Source organism: Bubalus bubalis, chromosome 4 (assembly GCF_019923935.1).
Source record: "Bubalus bubalis isolate 160015118507 breed Murrah chromosome 4, NDDB_SH_1, whole genome shotgun sequence".
Taxonomy (NCBI): Eukaryota; Metazoa; Chordata; class Mammalia; order Artiodactyla; family Bovidae; genus Bubalus; species Bubalus bubalis.
This window is the reverse complement of record NC_059160.1, coordinates 77,250,436-77,273,178: the sequence shown is the minus strand read 5'-3', so window position 1 is coordinate 77,273,178 and position 22,743 is coordinate 77,250,436. Positions and strand designations below refer to the sequence as shown.

Genomic DNA, 22,743 nt, shown 5'->3' with positions numbered 1-22,743 from the left:
AAATGGCAGGCATGTTCACCCAATAGCACCGAAAACCTGTTTTTCTTTATCTTATAAATACATGCATCAAAAACCCCCAGGTTATGCCATCACTTTAGGGAGCAATTTGACAATTCCTGGTAATGCTGAAGGTGTTCATACAATATAACCCAGCAGTTCTGCTTCTAGATATCAACCCTCGAGAAATCCCACACGAGTGCACAATGATGCTCACTGCAACACAATTTGTAATAGAGAAAAACTAAAAACAATCTCATTGTCTATCAGTAGGGAATGGTGGTTTATGACCTCTGTAAAAGAAATTATGTCTACATGTAACAAATGTAGACAAATCTCAAAAACAATATTGAGTAGAAAAGTTTACATAAGAATACATAAACTTGTTGAGTACCGTTTTAGTAAATTTTGGAAACACATTAAATGAGTACATTGTGTATAGATTTACATGAATGTGGGAAGAGTATGAAAGCATGCTTGAAAATGATATGCAGCAAATCCTTACCCTTGATGGGGTGGAGAGGTGGAGGAAGGAAGGAGAAAAGGATGGAAGTTCAGAACCTTGGGTTTTATTTCTTTGAGAGAACACATTGAGAGAAAGAAGTATCCAATATTCTTCTCTAACTTGGAAGGGAAGGGAAAGGAAAGATTGTGCCAGAGTCACTGGATGCAGTCCAGAAAGTCCAGTTTAGTGAAAAAGGTGGTCTTTCTTCATTCTCTTTTCTAGTGCTGGTGTGGGTAGGACTGGAACCTTTATTGCATTGGATCGAATCCTCCAGCAATTAGACTCCAAAGATTCTGTGGATATTTATGGAGCTGTGCATGACCTAAGACTTCACAGGGTTCACATGGTCCAGACCGAGGTAAGAGTTCAGCTGAAGGACACAGATCACCCTGTCTGTCTTCCTCCGCCCCCAAATGTTCAGGGCTTTAATCTGATAAAGGGAAAGAACTATGACTCATTAAGAGGAGAAAGAGAATTGAATATTGATGTTTTCTAAGACTTTTTATTTTAAAAGAAATTTCAGTGACCTTGAGGATGATGTGTATTCTTATCTTTACTGAACTAATTGTCCATCTTCTTTAGGTGGGTAGGAAGAAAGATGAATTAAAAAAAAAAATCAATATATGAACATGGGGAAAAACCAGCTAGTTCATCTTAAAGATCATTTTAAGATAGGCTGGTGGTTGAGCACAAGAACTTCAATTAGTAAAAAGGAAGCAGATTCTAATCTCTTCTCTCCCCAGCCCACCCCAGCTGCACCCCCATCTCTGGAGACACTAAAGAGTATACATTAATTGTGGAGGATAAATGTTTGCATTTATATAGTCCTTTGACATTAATTGTGGAGGATAAATGCTTGCATTTATATAGTCCTTTGACATTTACAAGGTATTTCTAAACATGTCATCTCATTAGATTTTCACACACACCACACACACACACACACACATAGATAAGAGAGAATTATTTTCCATTTCCAGAATAGAAAATAAGTTCAGAGGCTAAAGGACTTTGCACAGCTATGAAGTATCTGAGCGGGAACTTAAAGCCTGTTCTAGAGAATCCCAAGTCCCAAGTCCTAATTCCCAAGTCCCCTGGCCCACAGCCTCAGAGTCAAATCTGTGTCCCCGCACAGACCAAACCTCCCTCCCCACATCATTGCCTTACCAGGTCCAAGTTCTCCTGCCCTCCTATTTCCCAAGTAACTGTGCAAAACCTTCTATTTTAAAAAAATGCCTGTGCTCAAAAAGGTGAAAAGTTCTGTGTGCTACTCTGCCCTGGCAGAGTCATGGGACGCATGAAAACTGCAGGTGGCCACGCTCCACAGAATGGAGATGTCCCATAGCAAAGGTTCCCCTTGAGCTTTGTTGAGCCCACTGTTCCTAAAACCACTTTGACCCCCACATCCTCTTCTTGTGCAGAACATGTTCATATCCTGCAGACCCTCGTGTTATTAACACATTTGGGAGAACGCTGTCATCACTGCCTCCTATGGGCAGTGCCCACACCCAGGATCTTCTATCCCCACTGTCCTTTCATTATAACAATTATTGCACTCTATTTTAAATATTTTATTATGTATTTTTTTAAAAAATACATGAAAGTAAGGAAAATAATATAATGAATTTCCATACCCAAACCCCAGTTTCTGCAGTCATCAGTATTCTTTGTTCTTTTTCCATTCATAGCCCACACACACTGTTCCCCTACCCCATGACTTACTGGACTGTTTTAAAGGAAATCCTACTTATCACATAATTTCTTCCTTAAATACTGTGTATCTTAAAACATACATATTTAATATTATATATTCTATATATTGTTAATAATATATATTTTATTCCATGTATGTTTTATAGTTATATATGTATTTTAAGTTAAGGATTTGTTCAAAAATCATGACCACAATACCATTATCATGCCTGACAGTTTTAATCATAATCCCTTAATATCATTCAATATCTAGTCAGTGTTTAAATATCCCTAATTATCTCAAAAATTGCTTTTTACACTTGGTTTCCATTAGAATACAAAGTCCATACATTGCATTTAGTTGAAGTCTCTTCTAAATTTCTTTTAATCTATAATAACCTTCCCTCTGATTTGTTTCCTGTGCCATTTATTTGTTAAAGAAATAAGTTCATTTGTTCCATAGATTTTCCTACATCCTAAATGTGGCTGACTGCTTTTTCATAATATATTCTATTTTTCATAATGTAAGGTGATATAATCCTCTATTTTCCATTATTTTTGTCAGCAGTTCATTGGATCTAGAGGCTTAATTAAGTCTCAGATCCTTTTTACCATCACATGCTTCATGGGTGGTACTGAGTACTTCCTGTTGCATCACATCAGGAGGCACTTCCTGTTTGTGTCTCTTCCTTATGCTGATGAAACTGACAATGACCATCCACTATAACATTTCCAATCAGCCTTTCACTTAATGGTTTGGGCAGCCACTGATGACCACTGTCTAGTTCTGTTCTTTCATTAAGTGTTGTAGAATTACATCACATTATATAATAATTCTTTTCCTTCAACTTTCTGTACAAGACTACAAGTTCCTAGAGGGTAGGAATTTGTTTCCTTGGCTCTAGCCTCAATATTCTTTTAAAATCTATTAAATGAACAAATATCCTACAGTCATGTTGCTAAAAAGTCAAGGCATCAATTTACAAATTTGTTTTCATTTTCACAAACTCAGTTCAGTTCAGTTCAGTCGCTCAATCATGTCCAACTCTTTGCGACCCCATGAACTGCAGCACTCCAGGCCTCCCTGTCCATCACCAACTCCTGGAGTTCACCCAAACTCATGTCCATCGAGTTGGTGATGCTGTCCAGCCATCTCATCCTCTGTCGTCCCCTTCTCCTCCTGCCCCCAATCCCTCCCAGCATCAGAGTCTTTTCCAATGAGTCAACTCTTCGCATCAGGTGGCCAAAGTATTGGAGTTTCAGCTTTAGCAACAGTCCTTCCAATGAACACCCAGGGCTGATCTTCAGAATGGACTGGTTGGATCTCCTTGCAGTCCAAGGGACTCTCAAGAGTCTTCTCTAACACCACAGTTCAAAAGCATCAATTCTTCAGTGCTCAGCTTTCTTTACAGTCCAACTCTCACATCCATACATGACCACTGGAAAAACCATAGCCTTGACTAGACGGACCTTTGTTGGCAAAGTAATATCTCTGCTTTTGAATATGCTATCTAGGTTGGTCATAACTTTCCTTCCAAGGAGTAAGCGTCTTTTAATTTCATGGCTGCAGTCACCATCTGCAGTGATTTTGGAGCCCAAAAAAATAAAGTCTGACACTGTTTCCACTGTTTCCCCATCTATTTGCCATGAAGTGATGGGACCAGATGCCATGATCTTCGTTTTCTGAATGTTGAGCTTTAAGCCAACTTTTTCACTCTCCTCTTTCACTTTCATCAAGAGGCTTTTGAGTTCCTCTTCACTTTCTGCCATAAGGGTGATGTCATCTGAATATCTGAGGTTATTGATATTTCTCTTGATTCCAGCTTGTGCTTCTTTCAGCCCAGCGTTTCTCATGATGTACTCTGCATATAAGTTAAATAAGCAGGGTGACAATATACAGCCCTGACGTACTCCTTTTCCTATTTGAAACCAGTCTGTTGCTCCATGTCCAGTTAAGCCATACTTAATTGTGATTTGGGGAGGAGATCATCACATTATAAATAATCTTAAGAGGTGTTGGGGGTAGAGGGCTCAGGCTCCATAGCTATTTTTAGAGGCTTTTTGGGCCATGTATCACTTCTGTACACCTGCCCAGAACTATGGAGATGCATTTTGGCAAAGAACAGGCAACCCCACCCCACTATAAATATCACTGGCTGACATCCAGGGCAGGGGCAACATAATGTACCAAAGCTCTCCCTCTTCCTCCTTGGACATAACTCCTCTTTTACCTATTCTTTCCCCTTCCTCCTCCTAACCTCTCTGGGGATTCTGTGATTCTTATTCTTCAGACTGACTTTTCAGTGTTCAAGTTCTCAAGAGTCTCTACTCAAGGCACTACTCTTGTTTCTCCCCATTTTCATTCTTCATATTTCTTCCATTCCCATGGCTTCAGGAACCACATACCTGCTCAGATCTCCCAGATCTCATTCTCCTTCCCCAGCATTCACCCAAGTACCTGCTTCATGAACAGATCCACCAGGAAGTCTTATAGTCATCGCATCTCCAACACAAAACCAAATTCATTATTCATTTTTTTAAAAAAACACACAACAGAAGCACTTCTGCTGTTTCTTCTTTTAGTTTCAGGTGATTGCCATTCATCTTGACCTTCACTTGTTTGCCCAGGCTGGGGATCTGACTGTTCCCACAGACACATTCGAGCAATCATTAAGCCCTGTCCATTCTACCCAGCATCTTTCTCCTTGTTCTAGACTCTCTGCCCTCGCCTGGCCCTTTATCACCTCTCCGTGAGCCTTCACGGTAGCCTGCTCGCGGCTCCCCTGCCCCCAGCTTCTGCTCAAACAGCTCTTTATCACCACTGCCGCCAGCAAAGTGCTCTGTCACTGTGTCAGCTCCCTGCAGAAAAATTGTGGAAAACTCTTCATTGCTTTAAAATGATTTTCAAGTTCTTCAGAACCTGGCTCCAACTTACTTCCCCAGTTTCATGTCATAATGCCACCCACCCCCACTCTCTTAGGGTCTGCCAAAATTAAGGAAGGTTTCCCTCTCTGGTCCAGAATCAGTGATTCTTTTGATCATGTTGAATAAAGATTTCAATAAGATAGAAATTTTCTCTTTCCTTTTTTCTCTATCAAACAAAAGCCCAAACAATATCTAGACATTATCTGTCTTGCTTTAAGGCTCTGCTGAAGGTGGGCTCCTTCTACAGTCTCAGACATTCAGTCCCAGTACCGCTTACTTGGACCTGAGAGTGAGGGCAGAGGGGTGCAAGCCACAGCTGAGCCGCTGAGCCCCTGAGGGTGATGATTCCAGCCAAAGAAAAAGGACATTCTGACATCCCTTGTATTTCTTTTCTGGGTCCACAGAGAGAGTCAGCATCAACTTTATTCTGCTTTATTTGGGAGACGAAGGGGTGTGGGCTTCACAAGTTTTGATCAATATATTAAAGAGCAAAGGCTTCTAAACAGGAGACATTAGACAAGGGATTTGTGAGTGTGACCCTCCTCCTTTTAGCCTAACTTGGGGCATGTTTCCTGCCTGATTCTGAGAGAGACATTAAAATGCTCTTGTTAAAGAAAAAGAGCTGATAGTCACCATCTGTCAATGTCATCTGCTTCCCGTGAGGAGGAAACAGTGGAATGTTGTGGGACTCAGTGCACATTTGGGGGATTCTCCTGGGAGTTTCCCATGACTTATGCACCCTACCTTTTAACTACACTAGACTGCTCACAGTTTCCAGAATATATGTACACTTTTGTGTTATTTATATCATTTGGAATGTCCTATTTCTTTGCTCAAATTCTTAACAAATGTCACCTTTTCTTTCTAGATCTATATTTTCCTCCTCCAAAAGTGAACCTGATGGCTTCTTCTCATGTATGAAGCTTTATAAACAATTCTGTCCTGTGTTTATCACCTTACTTGTTCACATACCTGCCCTTCTGCTAAACTGTACACTCAGAGACCATGAAAGGCTCTAAGTACAATCCTATAAATATTATCTCATACTACAGATATTGGTGAAATTGAATGGAAGTAAGGCTTCACCAGCTTGCTGGACAGGGGGGAAAAATGAGCTTTTATGATGTGAAGTTCATACATTAGACTTTGTCTACTTTTCATTAAGAATAAAGTGGGGAGCACATTAACAATCTGAAAGGTTTTAGGAGTTATCATTTTCAAAGGGGTATTCTTTTGGGAAAAGAAGAATTTATATTTAAGACAAAGCAAATTAATGAATATTAACTGGTTTCAAAGCCCAGAGTAGATCATTGTTGAAAAACTTATTAATAAGGCATAGCATACGAGAACTCATTCACAGCCAAACTCCAAGGTCCCAAACTCATTTAATATCCCATTAAAATTGAAAATGTGATTTATGCTTTGGATGGGAGGAATGAGGGAAGTGTTAGTCTCTAATCTGGTAGTTTTCAAGATGAGGAAAATGACTGCCTGTACAAACAATCATTTTCAGGAGAGTACCCTTCTCAAGTTTTCAAGATCATAAGATACTCATAACAAGTAAGTTAAGTTTGCGAGCAGAATTACAGAGAATAGTTATTAATATTAACACAGATGTCACTTCTGATTGGTTTGTGTCTCTGAAACGTTCTAATCTAATGATTGTACCAGACCTACATGATGAGTTCCCTTGAGTAGATGACCATGCACCCAGGGATAATGCCTAGTGCCAACACATAAAAATGAATACCTGTCCACTTTTAAAGATCATTGATGAAGACAGATTTATAGTCTCCCTTTGTGTCTCAAACCTTGAAAATACTCTAAAACTGACCACATGGATCACCTTAAACATAGAGTCCAGGAATGTTTTTCGATATCCATCTAATTGACAGCAGCACAAAATCTAATACAAATCTTTAATGGTCAAAAGAAGTTAGCCATAGAAGAGACCCTTGCCTCCTTGTTTTACAGATGCAGAAACTGAGATCCCTGTCTAGTGGTGGTGATAGATCCCTATCCCAGCTGGTGGCAGACCAAAAGCCCAGAGTCCTCGTCTGAGGAATACTGTGTCATGAGGAGAGCCCAAGGCCAAGCGCTAACATTACACATTCATTCCCTGATCACACAGCTTGGTTGGTAGTAAGGAAAGGAGACAGTGCACACGTTTACTGCCTCTGGCTGAGCTTCTATGGTCAGTGAAGGTCTCTGTGGTGTCCTTTTGGTCACCAAAACACTGACTCTTCCATATTTGTTTCTGTTTCAAAGGTAGTTTCTAATCCACAGACAAGATGCACCATGCTCCTGTACCCAAATGGTGATTTAGGGCACTAACAACCAACCCATATCATTGTGCCCTGGTAAATGGCACAAACAGACATCCAGAGGAGACCAATTGCTTTTCCAACCTAGAAGAGTCTGATTAGGCTTCAGAGCAACACAAAATCTGTCACTTTCTCACACAAACATAATCATTGGGTTGGCAAAAAAGTTTGTTTGGGTTTTTTCATAACATTTTATGGAAAACCCAAACAAACATTTTGGCCAACCCAGTACGTTTTACTTGCTTACATACAGGTTGAAATGACAATGTTCTGAATTGCTCCATGACTCTTTTTATGAAAATAATCTGATATATGACCAAATTTCCTGGCTTAAAATTTGGCTGAAATCTAATTTTGTCTTGTTCTTTATAACTCACTTTAAACATTACATTTGGTTAACTTCTTGCTCAAATTCTGACCCAAGGAAACATGTCAAAGCAGATTAGAAATTTGAACTATAAGAATTCTTATCTCTTTAAACAGAACAATTATCAGCAGACTGTGAATAAAAATATTTCAAAATGTCACTCTATTTGTAAAGAATTTAAGCATTTCCAACATCTAAAATTTTTTTAAAAAAAACTGCACAAAGGAGAACACAACTTCTCCAAAGGGACAGCAAAAAAAAAAGTAATTCCCAGATAGGTAACAGGTGGGGCTACTCTCACTGTGTAAGCCTTCTTAATGAAGTTGAAAGAGGGAAGTGAAAAGCTGGCTTAAAATTCAACATTCAAAAAACAAAGATCATGGCATCCGGTCCCCTCACTTCATGGCAAATAGATAGGGAAAAAGTGGAAGCAGTGACAGATTTCTTTTTCTTGGGCTCCAAAATCACTGTGAATGGTACTGCAACCATAAAATTAAGACACTTGTTCCTTGGAAGAAAAGCTATGACAAACCTAGACAGTGTATTAAGAAACAGAGACATTACTTTGCTGACAAAAGTCCATATAGTCAAAGCTATGGTTTTTCCAGTAGTCATGTATGGATGTGAGAGTTGGACCATAAAGAAGGCTGAGCACTGAAGAAATGATGTTTTCAAATTGTGGTGCTGGAGAAGACTTTTGAGAGTCCCTTGGACAGCAAGAAGATCAAACCAGTCAATCCTAAAGGAAATCAACCCTGAATACTCATTGGAAGGACTTATGCTGAACCTGAAGCTCCAAAACTTTGGTCACCTGATGCTAAGACCTGACTCACTAGAAAAGATCCTGAAGCTGGAAAAGACTTAGGGCAGGAAGAGAAGGGGGAAGCAGAAGATGAGATAGTTGGATGGCATCACTGACTCAATGGACATGAGTTTGAGCAAACTCCAGGAGATAGTGAAGGACAGGGAAGCCTGGCATGCTGCAGTTCAGAAGGTCACAAAGAGTTGGACATGACTTAGCGACTGAACAACCACAAAGCCTCTATGGTTTTCTGCAGCAAACCAACATCTTCAAGATTCTTTAATGAGTCAGACTCAGATACTGAGACCCAAGATATGCACATCTATTGTACAACCTCTTTTTTCTCACCACACCACCCCCACCAAAAAGAATGAAACAACACGGTATGCAGTGACATTATTTTCACATTCAATAATGCAATGGTTTTAGGTTTCATCTAAGAAAATTGATGTAATGAAAAAAGCACGAAGTTTGGGCTCACATACCCGGGTTAAATCCTAGGATCTCATTTCTTAGCTGTGTGACCTTGGAGAAGTTACTTATCTTCTCTTAGTTTCTATTCATATGGATCATTGTATCTACTACATGAGGTTGTCAAAATAATTAAATGAGATAATTCATATAAAATGCATAGCACAGTGTTTGGCATTCATTTTGTATATTTAATAACTATTTGTGGAAGACCTACTATGGTCAGACATAGTTGTTGGCCCTCATAGGATATATTCTAAATATGCATGTATCTAAAAAAGATGAATAAACACTGCCTTTCTGCCCTTTTTCATCCTCTTCTCTGTGGTAATAGAAAGTAGTCACTCTTCTACATACTAGAAGCCATTCAGTTCAGTTCAGTCACTCAGTTGTGTCCAACTCTTTGCAACCCCATGAATTGCAGCACACCAGGCCTCCCTGTCCATCACCAACTCCCGGAGTTCATTCAAACTCATGTCCATCGAGTCGGTGATGCTGTCCAGCCATCTCATCCTCTGTCGTCCCTTTCTCCTCCTGCCCCCAATCCATCCCAGCATCAGAGTCTTTTCCAATGAGTCAACTCTTCGCATCAGGTGGCCAAAGTATTGGAGTTTCAGCTTTAGCATCAGTCTTTCCAATGAACGCCCAGGGCTGATCTCCTTTAGAATGGACTGGTTGGATCTCCTTGCAGTCTAAGGGACTCTCAAGAGTCTTCTCCAACACCACAGTTCAAAAGCATCAATTCTTCGGCACTCAGCCTTCTTCACAGTCCAACTCTCACATCCATACATGACCACTGGAAAAACCATAGCCTTGACTAGACGGACCTTTGTTGGCAAAGTAATGTCTCTGCTTTTGAATATGCTATCTAGGTTGGTCATAACTTTCCTTCCAAGGAGTAAGCGTCTTTTAATTTCATGGCTGCAATCACCATCTGAAGTGATTTTGGAGCCCCAAAAAATAAAGTCTGTCTCTGTTTCTACTGTTTCCCCATCTATTTGCCATGAAGTGATGGGACCAGATGCCATGATCTTCGTTTTCTGAATGTTGAGCTTTAAGCCAACTTTTTCACTCTCCTCTTTCACTTTCATCAAGAGGCTTTTGAGTTCCTCTTCACTTTCTGCCATAAGGGTGGTGTCATCTGCATATCTGAGGTTAGTGAAGGGTTATCATGAAATTTGCTAACCATTATAGAATCCCATTACTGTTGAGGTTTGGAGAGAGTCCCTTGTCTTTCTTTTTTATAAGTATCTTGTCTTTAAAAAAAATTTTTTTAAAACCAATTTTATTGGAGTACAGTTGATTTACAACTGTTGTATTAATTTCAGGTGTACAGCAAAGCAAATCAGTTATACATATACACATATCCACTGTTTTTTAGATTCCTTCTCATATAGGCCATTACAGAGTATTGGGAAGAGTTCCCTATGCTTAATACAGTAGGTCCTTATTAGTTATCTATTTTATATATAGTAGTTTCCCTCAACTTTCTTATGCTTGAGAATTTGCCTTCCTCTGACATGTCTTCTGCTTTTTCATAGTGTCAGTATGTGTACCTACATCAGTGTGTAAGAGATGTTCTCAGAGCAAGGAAGCTACGGAGTGAACAAGAAAACCCTTTGTTTCCAATCTACGAAAATGTGAATCCAGAGTATCACAGAGGTAGGAGCTTACTGCTCTACTATATAAGTTTATTTAGCAAAATACAGTCTATCTGGAAGCCATTAAAAACCTCAAGCTTTCCCAACATGCACTGATCATTTCTTCTCCCCAAAGGTTTGAGGGAAAGGCCCTCAAAAAGTGGCAACAAGGAAGAGAGGCTGAGTGGGGAGGGAACCCCCACGGTGGAGCACAGTTTTCACGTGGTCTCTCCTCCTAGGCTTGGGGTGCCCTCTGTTCAGGACTCGGCTTAATATTTCTAAGGAATAAGGCTTACTACCAAAGAGGATGCTTTGAAATAGCAAGTGGGAGTTCAAATTGTAAAATCCCATTGGAGAAGAACTTGGCCATATGTATGAATGTCCTTATTATGTTCTTGTCACCCAGTATTTCTACTACCACCCTAAGTACTGAAAAAGCTTTATGTGTGAACCTTTTCCTAGTTAAAGGTCTGAGTGAAAAAAACATAAATGTTCAACAGTGGAGGACTAAGCATACCGTGGTGCATTCACTGAGTAGAACACAATGCAGTCATTAAGAATGATATTTTTAAGGATATTATAATAGTATAGATTTTCTCATAAATAAGTAAGAAATGCAGAATGTTAAACAAACAAAAACAGCACAAAGAGGGGAAAAAAAAAAAGACTGGAGAGAAATATGCATGCTCAGTCACTTGGTCGTGTCCGACTCTTTGTGACCTTTTGGACTGCAGCCCACCAGGCTCCTCTGTCCGTGGGATTTTTCAGGCAGGAATACTGGAGTGAGTTGCCATTTTTTCCTTGAGGAGATTTCCCGATGCAGGGATCGAACCCATGTCTCCTGTGTCTCCTGCATTGGTAGACAGATTGTTTACCACTGAGCCACCCGGGAAGCCATAGAGAAATAAAGAAATATATCACAGTAGTAAATAAAATTTCTCTGAGCAGTAAAATAACATATCATTTTTCTTCCATTTTATGCTTTTTCTGAATTTTATAGAACAAGCACGTAACATGTAATTTTTAAAAGAAAAATTCAGTAGAAGAAAATGTATAAACTTTGTAAGGCACTGCTTTGATCAGACAATAATTAATTAACATGTGAAGGGTCTGCTTTTTCCTACTCAGGACCATCATTAAAATCTATTTTATCACACTGGCTAATTGCAAATTTGAAGTTACATTGTAATTTATTTCCAGCTAACAAATTACCTCAAAACTTATCAGCTGACCTCTACATTTATTATGTCATGGTTTCTGTAGATCAGGAATTTGGAAGGGGCTTAGCTGAGTGGTCTGGTCCTGGGTCTGTCATGAGTCAAGACATTGGCCAGGGCTACACTCATCTGAAGGCTTGACTGGTGCTGGAGTGTTCAAGATTGTTCATTCATGTGGTTGTTAGCGTAAGTTTCAATTTCTTGCCACATGGACCAATGTCTACCCATAGATCTTTTTTTTTTCTTTTGGATAAACATTATTTCAGAGCTCTTTTATCTCCATTTCAAAATGCTCTTCAGTTTTATTTAGTTCTCTGTACCCTCTGTACCCACCCACCTAGCCAATATATTAAATAGTTAATAATCTGTAAAACACACATACATGAGAGGGCTGCTATTTAAAGGAATTCTTTGTAAATCAGATAATCCTTTTGTTTTGTAAATAATTACCCCCTAAGTTATCAGGAGAGTAAATTAATAGGTTTTGCATGTGAGATTCTTTAAGAAGCCCAGGATGGAGGAAGCGCTGGGGGATCTTGGAGTTTCCTTGTCTTATTTTGGCTTGTTTAAGGGTCTTTTTTTAGTGTGATCTTGGGTGTGCTTAAAGGAAGCTAATTATGGTATGGTTAGCTTCAGGCATCTGAAAGTTAGGATTCAGGTCCTAGCTCTGGAACTAGCTAGCATTCACAAGCTGTGTAACCCTGAGTGAATTTCTGTACCACTCTGGGCCTGTGGGCTCATCTGGAAAACCAGAGGGTTTGACTGGAATCACTAGTCTTTTCCAGTTCTAGTAATCTACAATCCTGAATGCAGTGACCTGGTCCCCACAGGGATGGTCTCATCGTAAACCATATTGAGTTTCCGTCATTTCTGCTAGTCTTTGCCATTCGTCATTTTCATAAATAGAACAAACAACTATGACATACCCTGCTACGGCCTCTAATTCCAGTGTCTTTCCTTTCAGATTCGGGCTATTCAAGGCATTGAGAATGCACCCGAAGATCTCCTGGATCAAAACTATTCACTGTGTGATTTTATTTAAAAAAAAAAAACAAAACTTGCTTCATGCCCTATGGAGGTGCCAGCTATTTCTGTTGATATTATGTATAATTTATTAATCTGGAGAATTTTAAAGATTTTATGTAATTTAAAGGTAACAGATATTATTGTACATAGTTGTAATTTGTAGTTTCTTCTGTAAATATGTATTTTTCATAATGTTTAATATTAAGCTTTATATAATACTATTTTTCCACACCAAAGTGTTCATGGCTTGTTCTACCTAAACTAATTCAACCTGTATAACAGGACAAGTGGTAAAAAGTGGATGGAGGTGGTTGCAGGGGTGATCCCCTAGCCCATGGTTTTTTACCAGTTTTGATACCTACTGGGCAGGATACAGGGCAGGGCTGGAGAGAGCAGAGAGTACAGCTGGTTTGAGGGCATTGCTGGGACCCAAAGATGATCCAAAAGCAATTAATGTGTGTAACAATGTAATAATATAACAATCAAAAGAAAGGGTTGAAGAGATGAGATTAAGCAGCACCAAAGCTGAAGTAGGTGTTTGTGCCTCACGCGGTTAGTGTCTCCCCTTTGTCCTGCCAGAGCTCCAAGCCAGTGTGGTCAGCTTAGAGGCCACGTAACTTGCAAGGCAAGTCCAGGCTGCCAGGCTGAGGGTTCTGAGAGAGAACAACCAGAACAGAAGTGATGAATTCCTCTTATCCAGAAGCGTGCCACCTGCTCCCCTGACGGGAAACACAGTCAACATGCAAAGCGCCATCTGCAACCATGGGAGACTGCTCCACGGCATCCGCGGTGTGCTCTGTGTGACCATGCATCCCACAGTGGGATGTGTGTTTTGGCCAGTGGACACACACTCATCTTTGTCTCATTGCTAGGAGGCTGCACTCCTGGAAAAGTCAAAATTGCACTGGTCATACTTGGATTTCCCATTAAAAGAAGATTGTGGTGACGTATTATGCTACTGATCAAAGGGCCTAATGTTAATACCTCTAGAGAAATATCTACAAACATCATATATCACTAATTTAAAAAAATACTGAAACAAAAATTCAGTGGTACCTAGTATAAAATTTCCCAGACACTTTTTTTTAGTAAATCATTGAGGTCAAAATATCAAGTAGTCACCTTCATTTATTTGTATTTGATATAAAAGGCACTCCTACTCTGCCAAGTTGACCAATTTTGACTATCACAAATTTCAGTGAGTCAAAAAGTGAACATTGCTCTCTCCAAGGTCCAGTTCCAAGGATCTTCCTGGAGAAAATTTGAAACACACCTGTATGGTATCATCACGGCTACCTGAGAGATGAGTCGGGAATGTTTGCCTTTTTCTCACTACAAATTTCTCTGTAATAAATTTAAGTTTTAGAGATCCAGGTTGTTGGTCTCATAGCTTCATTTGCAGAAAGAGTACATTTCTTTTCAAAATGTATATTTTTTGCTACAAACTGTAGAGCCCCATAAGTACTATAATGGGTGTAATTGCCATAGTAAGTGGAAAAAGCATTAAATATACCTAATATAATTGTAGTAAATTAAGGCTACACCCAAACTGGAAAAATTTGCAGGGCTTCTTGAAGTTTATGGAAACAGGAAAAACCTTTATAAGAATGAATGGGAAGAGGATTCCAAATCTTCACAGTGTTATCATGCTCAATGCCTTGTGAAATGACAGTGTTAGGGTCTGATCCTGTTTCAGGAAACCAGATGGCTCTTCTGGAAATGAAAAGGAACAACATACATGTAAGTGTGGCAGAGGTACCACTGGGGAAAAAATAAAGATCAAAGATATATGAGATGATATGTCTATTAGGAATAACTTTCCCTGTATTAATAAGAAAAAGCAATAAATTTTTAAAAACCAGAATTTTAAGCCAACATCACTGGGTACAAAGCACATCCAACTACATGGAAAGAAATTCATTTTTAGGTTCTCACTCATTTAGAAAAGTTTAAGTGCCTGCAACTTGCTAGGCACTGTCCTAGAAACTACACATTTCTATTCAATAAAGAGAATACATCACAGTGATAACGGTGGGATTGTTGTTACTATTTTCAATTAAACCTGAAAGAGGGCCTCAGCAAGGCAGTGACATTACCCAGAAGCAGGGCAGTGGCAGCCTTCCTTGGGCCACAAACTGGCAAGCGCTGATTCTGCTTCTCTAGCAAATCTCTGGACCAAAAAGAGAAAGAAAGCAATTCATTGCACAGATCAAGAATTAAAGCCATAACAAACCTACACGACTGTCACAGTACATACCCTGGCATATCTGGGGTGGAATCAGAGTTATGGAAATGGACATGACAAGGGAAAACTGTATGTTCTTTTAGTCTAATGCAGGACAAATTTATTTCTACCCTCCACCTGTCTAATTTTAAATCTCCTTAGCAACAAATATTTCACTGTCTTCCCTCCTACCACCATCAAAGACTAAATACATAATCTAGTTGATCTATTTATTAAATTTAGGAGGAGGAAAAACAGGTTTCCTTGACATTCAGCTCAATTAATTTAATCCTGTCATGTGTTATGACTTGGTAAACACTCCACTTCCTGTCGCGCTGGGCATCCTGGCTGTGCACCTGTGCAGTACACTTTAATCATCAAGCCTTCAAAGTGCTTTTGAGCTATCAAATCTTGGAAGGTTCCTGTCTTGCATCTTAATAATTATTTATCCAAGTCCTTTATAATTAACTCCTTTAATCTCTACTCATTAAATCAATTTCGTACTATTCTGTCTTCTCTGGATAGCAGCCAGTTTTTCAGCTCTTGAGTCAGATTTTTCTAAGGCTCCTCTCCCTGTCTGGGTCTGCACTTGTCCTAAGAAATTCAGCAGCACTTAACACTCCCAAACCCCTCTTTTTCACTACACTTCCCCTTCTCCCTTTTGAATATGTTTGCTTTCCCAGTAGAAGGTGATTTTATTTTCCGTTCATCTTATCTCCTCATACCCATTGGTATGTCAATAGTCTTTTCTGGCTCCACATTTTAGAAGAGATGATAATGATTTCACTTTTGAACACTAAAATGGCCACAACACACAATATATTGGGGACAGTTTTATTTGGTAGGGTCTTTAATTAATTTTATTATCTCTTGGAAGAAAGCCCAAAATGACATTTGAAAATAATATGAAACCACTAAGCAGATGTCCAGCAATACAAAAATAGGCTTCACATCTTATACTTCACACTCTGATTCTTCTAGTGTCTTAGGATCCAGGTTCTTGTATTTAAACACTCTCCTTTCTCTTGGAAGAAAATTGTCGACTATGCAGTAAATTCTCATTCACTTAGGCTTCTGGGTCTCTATGGTTGGAATCCTAAAGTCAAATCTGCCAGATCTGAATAACAGCAAGTAGCAGAATCTAAGCACCAACTCTGGGGTGCTCTAGAGTATTAGTTCACACACATGAGCCAGACAAAATCTGACCTGATGGGGAAAAAAATAGATAATAAGCTGCTTGTTTGATGTAACAGTTCAAGGACTTTCCACGTTCCATTTCATTGGGGAAATGAAGTAATTGATGACTCACAACTGAGTGGCAAAAAGGAATGGCTGATCCTCCTGGAAGTGGCTATGAGCAAGGCTTCAAAGGTACCTCATTCCAGAAGAGACAGAGTGGAAAAGGCTATTATCAGCCCAAATGTTCTGTTAAGGTTCAGAGTATTTTTAATCTGAGATTCCAAATCATATCAAGTATTCAAAGATTATTTCACTCAAGGGAAAATCTATAAACCATGACTGCAGAAAATGAGTGAAATAATACAAAGAAGGAAAAATATTTGAAAAGAGGGGATCTAAGTAGACATCATCAGAAAGAAGAAACAGCATTCCTTCTGTGTCCAGACTGTTTCTTGGGGATGTCATATGCTTAAGATGCATTATCCTTTGAAGGGTTCACTTTGACTATGTTGGCCAGATGATGTAGCTGATTAAGCTACATCATTTTGTGAATTTACCAGGTGTTTGACGAAACTGAGTTTGGAATTCTGAACACACTACCTTAGATTCTTTTAGTGGATGGTGCCTTTGAAATGTTTGGCCATTTTACTTAAAATGCAGGGTAACATTTAATGCAGCCATGATAATAGCAAAAATCTGTTCTGTTCTAAAAATGTTTCTAGCAATGGAAATATTTTTGACTAAAAGACTACTCTTGACTTGTAGGGAGGCTCCCTAGGAATAAATATATGACACAAAAATAAGGCATTTTATTTTTGTTTAAAGATTGTCTATATAGATGCATTCATGACATAAGAAAATGGTTGGTGAATGCTCCTAAAATAAAGGCTTATGTAATGGAAATAAAAAGCTCTATTAACAGACCTACCAAAAATGATTTTTGTAACCTATATGCCCATGTACATGATCTTATTATGTAAGATATCAAAATAAGCTGTTGAAATGGTGAATAATGTCAGACAAAATAGTATGTTTCTTCTAGAATATTCACAAGAAAGGTTAGTTATGGCTGTTTTATGCAGTAAGTAATTTCTTTTAAGAAAAACTATCTTCATCCTAAGAGTAAGCTTTCTGTTATGTTGGAGATGTTGTGTTTTCATAACAGCTTGTGAGTGAGCAAGTAAGCCTTCCCACAGAAAGGAGTATACGCAGTTGTGGCTTTCGGAGTGTCATAGAGTTGGGTGGCTTTCCCCTGCAAGCTGAAGTGAGAGCCTCCAGTGGCCTTCATGAAATCTCCCAATTTCAAACACCCTGACAACCAGGTGCACCAAAGTTCTGGCCTGAAGAGTCCTCACTCTCTAGTTTCCCAGGTAGGACCCATCCAGCTTATCAATTCTGCAAGGATAAGAACCAAGTCTTTGATCTCTTTTATACTCCCACCTAATAGAAATTAGTACACAACTCATAGACATTCAACATATACCTTTTGAGTGGAAATTGCTCCTGGCCCAATACTTTGGGTATTTAGGTAGTCAGTATCTAATAATGCTAGTGTTCATGGAGCCTCATCTGGCTGTTCCTTGATTTGTGTGAAGCTTAAATAAATAAGGCAAATACATCTAGCAACTGAATGTGTTATGTTCGTTAATAGAGTACTTTTTATGTTTTTTATATTATGTATTCTTTCTCTGCAAATCTGGTCATTTAAAATAGCAGTCAATGGTTCTGTTTTTTTCTTATGATAATACCTCTCCACACTGTTGTGTTTTCTAACCAACTCTGTTTAAAGAAAGCACTTCCATAGTCTTTGTATTTAATTTATGTATTTGCTTAATATATTTTCATACTGTAACTGTGGTCAAAAACAATCTATATAGTGTCATAAACACCTTCCCACCAGTGAATAAAACTGCTATTTGTTGAAGGAAAGTGTTCTGTCTTCTATTTGCCTGTATCTCATTTATCAATTTCTGTCATCTGACTGCTCAGGAGAAAGGTCAGAAGTGACTGCTTCTAAATGAGAAAAATCTTGCAAGCCGTTATCATGAAGAACTTGGTTGTTTTAACCTTTGCTCCTGTGAAAGCCTAGTTGGTTACCTAGGGTATCGCAAACATATAATAGACTCTCTGGTTGACTGTCTCCAGCTAAATTCTTGGTTTCAGTTCTCTAATTCGTTGGTAACCAAAATGTCATCTATCACCAACAGTGTCTGTGTATTCTCAGAGGCGCTGCCCCAGCTGGATCCCCTGAGCCCTTCAGAGGCACTTCACACATAAGCGGGTGGTGTGACATTTGGTTAAGAGCTGCTGTGTCTATTTCCAGAATCATTATTTTGCCTTTTTTTTTTTACTTTTTCATATTTCAGTTGAAAAAACTCACTGTCCTTCACAACTCCAGTGTTTCATTTTTCTACAACTTACTTACAGAAATCTTCATTTTTTAAAAAAAAAGTACCATAACAGATTTACATGTAAAACCATTAAATCAAATCCATCCTTTGTTTTAAAACAATTTCTGGATTCAAATTGAGTTAGCAAAAATAATTTGACCTCTGAGACTTGACCTTGTTTTTCCCAAAGTAGCTGTTTGTTTGATGGAATTTACTCGTAAAGGAAAAGGGAATATGACCATATGAAATTATCACTTAGTAATTCTGCTGGAGTATCCTCCACCATCATGAAGTGTTAGAACTGAAAGGGCCACTTTAGGATGGACAATGATGGAAACCAAGACCAAGTTTAAGATGATAGAGCAAAATAGGACAATGCTAGAACCAAATCCTATCTTCCTATCACTTGTGGGGGTGGACCTGCCTACATGTAAATATAGAAAAAATGAAGAATGATTCTCAGATCTGGGGCATGTAATTGCCATCTTGCACACTGAGACAGAACCCTGAGTTGAACTTTCAACATTTTATGTGATTATTCCTTTAATTTTGTATGTTTGGAGACACTCATTTGCCAAACAAATCTCAGACTATGTTTTAGAGTCATACCTTAGCACAAGTCATCACCATCTTAAAGCTGAAGTACTATTGAACAGAAAAGGAGAAAAACATGCTTTTTTAAAAAACATAATACTATTATAAAACATTTTTTATTAAAGCTGATTAAATCAAACCACCTAAAACCCCAAAAAATTCTACCATTAGATTTGGAAAGAATTGGCAAAGCTTTTGATGTTGCCAGTAAAAGGAGCATTCATAATACAAGGATAAAAATTAACTGGTAAAATTCAAGCTTGAGTAATAGAGAAAACCATGCAGGGATGGTTCTGTGTAGGAGTTAACACTTGCCAAAGGCCAGGCTTAACTAAAATATCTCCCCAACCCAGCATCTCCCAAAGAATATTGTATCATTATTTTAGAGAACTGTTGATCTAAATAAGGCTTGCCCTTTTTATCCTGGGGTTTATTGTAATGATATAAGAACCTTTGTGTAGAGTATCTTAATATTAAATTATTTTGCTCTTGGAGCTCTTGACCCCAGGAAGAAACTTGGCATCTATTTCAGTCTTTAAGAAAGAACTAACAATGAAATATGTTTCCTGTCTCTGTGACCCTGCTGCTAGCTGTTGGTGGCCAAGAAGTTTCTGTGTCTTAGGGTTTGCCAAGGAGCTAAGGGAAATAAAAAAAAACAACAAAAGTAAAAACAAAAAGCTGACAAGACAACTATAGAAACAAAGGGCGTTTAAAGAGGAAAAGTTCAGAAGCTTGGGAATATTCCTAAATCTAACCTCCATCAGAAAATACCACTTGTAGGAGTCAGAAATTAAAGATTCAAGCCATATTTCATACCTAAAGAACTTTCCAATGACCCCTGATCCAGTCTTCACCCAAGTAGGTACTCCTTCCCCATTCATGACAGATCAGGTCAGGGAGTGGGAGGGGTGGGGGGGGGCAGAAGGGAGGGGTCAACAAATGTCTACCTGCGAAGAATACTACATCAGCAATAAACAAAGATGAACCAGGATAGAAGAGAAGTAACATGAATGAGCCCACGCTGGTGGAAAACTGGGAGGAAGAAGGCAAAAGTAAAGTGAAAGGTGAGAGCTATGAAGGTGCCATTGGGAGTCTTAGACCCCTTGCAGTAACAGAGGATTTTTCTCATTTAAAAGGAAGACATTCTAAGTTCTGTTTAAAGTGCTATAGACGGGGACTTCATTTTTTTCGCTTTTGTTTTTGTTCTTTTCTTTGCTGTGCTAAGTCTTTGTTGTGGTGTGCTGGGCTTAGTTGCTCCAGGGCATGGGGGATCTTAGTTCCCTGTTGTTGTTCAGTGGCTCAGTTGTGTCTGATTCCTTGCAGTCCCATTGACTGCAGCACCCCAGGTTTCCCTATCCTTCACCATCTCCCAGAGTTTGCTCAAACTCATGTCCATTGAGTCGGTGATGCCATCCAACCATCTCATCCTCTGTCGTCCCCTTCTCCTCCTGCCTTCAGTCTTTTCCAGCATCAGAGTCTTTTCCAATGAGTCAGACCAGGGATGGAACCCACATTCCCTGAGTTAGAAGGTGAATTCTTAATCACTGGACCATCAGGGAAGTCCCAGGGACCGCATGTTTAATCTTTAGGTTATTACTTAAAGTTTGACTCCAGGCTATTATCTTAGTGAGTGCCTTCACCCATCAGATACTATCAGTCAATGATTGTTTCTGCTTTATAGATTAGAAAGCCACAGAGAAGACCAAGATATTGCCCAAAATTTAGCAGAATAGGAACAATAACTAATGCATATGATGCACTAACTATAGTATCATCTAATTTAACTCTTCACACAGCCTATTTATCAGACTTACATTGGAGATAAGGAAACTGAAGTTTAAATTTAAAAACTGAAGTAATTTTCCAAAGGCCCCACACTACCAGCTACTTAGTTTACAATCTGAATCTTTCTGACTTCAAAATGTGGTCACTTAATCTCTGTGCCCTGATGGGTCAGTGGTAAAAATTCTGTCTGCCAAGCAGGAGACTGGGGTTCAATACCTGGGTCAGGAATACCCCCTGAAGAAGGAAACAGCAGCCCACTCCAATATTCTTGCCTGGGAAATCCCATGGACAGAGGAGCCTGGTGGCTACAGTCCATGGGGTCAAAAGAGTAGGACATGACTTGGTGACTAAACAACAAACCTCTCTACCAGAGTATTCCAAAGTTTGGTTCCCAGACCAGCAGCACTGATATCAGCTGGTTACAAATGCAAATTCTCAGACTCATGCCCCTGTAATACTATTGAATCTGAAACTTTGGGGGTGAAGCCCAGCAATGTGTGTATAAAAAGCCCCCCAGGTGATTGGACACGTGCTGTTCTGTGTGGAGCCTCTTTGCTTTGCAGCTTCTTATTAGTCAAATCTAATTCTAAGAAGAAATTTTGTCAAACCCTGTGTGACAAAGAATAATGTGTAATGTTTTTTACCCCTAGCACATAAAAAGCACTTAATAAATGTTAGCAACTATTGTGTCCCAGGTAGCACTCTGTACAGCCTTACCTGTGGTATCTCATTTAATTCTTGGAAAAGTAGATAAGGCAGGGACTACAATTATTCCCATTCTACAGATATAGAAACTGAGGCACACAGAGACTGAGAGACTCAGAGTAAATATCTGGACCTAGGTCACAGAGCTGGCAAATGTCAGAGCCTCACACTGAGCAGGGACAGAGTAATTCTGAAGCCTGTGTTCATAACCACTTCCTCCTACACCAAGGTTGGAGAAAAGGCTGATTAAGCTCCATAGCTCAAATTCAATGTTGAGCCTCCAGCTCTCACTTCAGCTTCAAAGACTCATTTATGTGCTGCACGTCACTTTCCTCTAGCCTGACCCTGCTGACTCTTGCTTGAAGGACCATGAGTCCATTAGCCTTGACGTTTATGCCCTTCCCAGCTTTGTAGACTGAATGTGATAACACCATCATGGACTCTAAATGCCACCCTATCTGTTCCCTCCGGGGCCCAGGAAAAGCTAGTAAACAATTCTCAGGGTGGCAGTAAATTCTTAGGGCAAAGAGATACTGGCTGTCCCATGTAGAAATGGCAGGTCAACACAGAATAGGAGACACCAAGAACAGGAAGTCACCACAGGGAGGAATCCCCAAATAAGGTGGGAGAAATGGGAAGATGCCTTAAAAGGCAGCTGCAAACTCTCAAAAATTCTAACAACCAGAGGCTACAAAGTTCAGCCCTAGATGACTGCCGAACCAGCGGAGAAAGCAGAACAGGAACAGGACTCTATGACACTGTTTATTTATTTATTTTATTATTTATTTAGTTTTTGTCTGTGCTGGGCTTCTCTAGTTGCTTCATGGAGGCTTAGTTCCCCCACGGCATGTAGGATCTTAGTTCCCCAATTCAGGATTGAACCCACATCCCCTGCATTAG

General features: G+C 39.3%; 1 protein-coding gene across 6 annotated transcripts in view; it reads left to right on the top strand.

Annotated features, from left to right (window-relative positions):
- The window catches only part of PTPRB (protein tyrosine phosphatase receptor type B), a 134,048-nt gene extending 119,711 nt beyond the window's left edge, over positions 1-14,337 (top strand). For 4 of the 6 annotated variants that reach the window (XM_006058409.4, XM_006058410.4, XM_025283973.3 and 1 more), the window contains 3 exons: positions 725-860; positions 10,625-10,745; positions 12,905-14,337. In XM_006058409.4, coding sequence (XP_006058471.4) covers positions 725-860; positions 10,625-10,745; positions 12,905-12,927 — 280 coding nt within the window. In that variant the 3' untranslated portion in view covers positions 12,928-14,337. Of the gene's footprint in view, positions 1-724; positions 861-5,987; positions 6,312-7,093; positions 7,259-10,624; positions 10,746-12,904 lie in introns of those variants that run through there. The other 2 variants (XM_044941624.2, XM_044941625.2) reach the window with 2 other exon arrangements.
- The last annotated feature ends 8,406 nt before the right edge of the window (positions 14,338-22,743 follow it).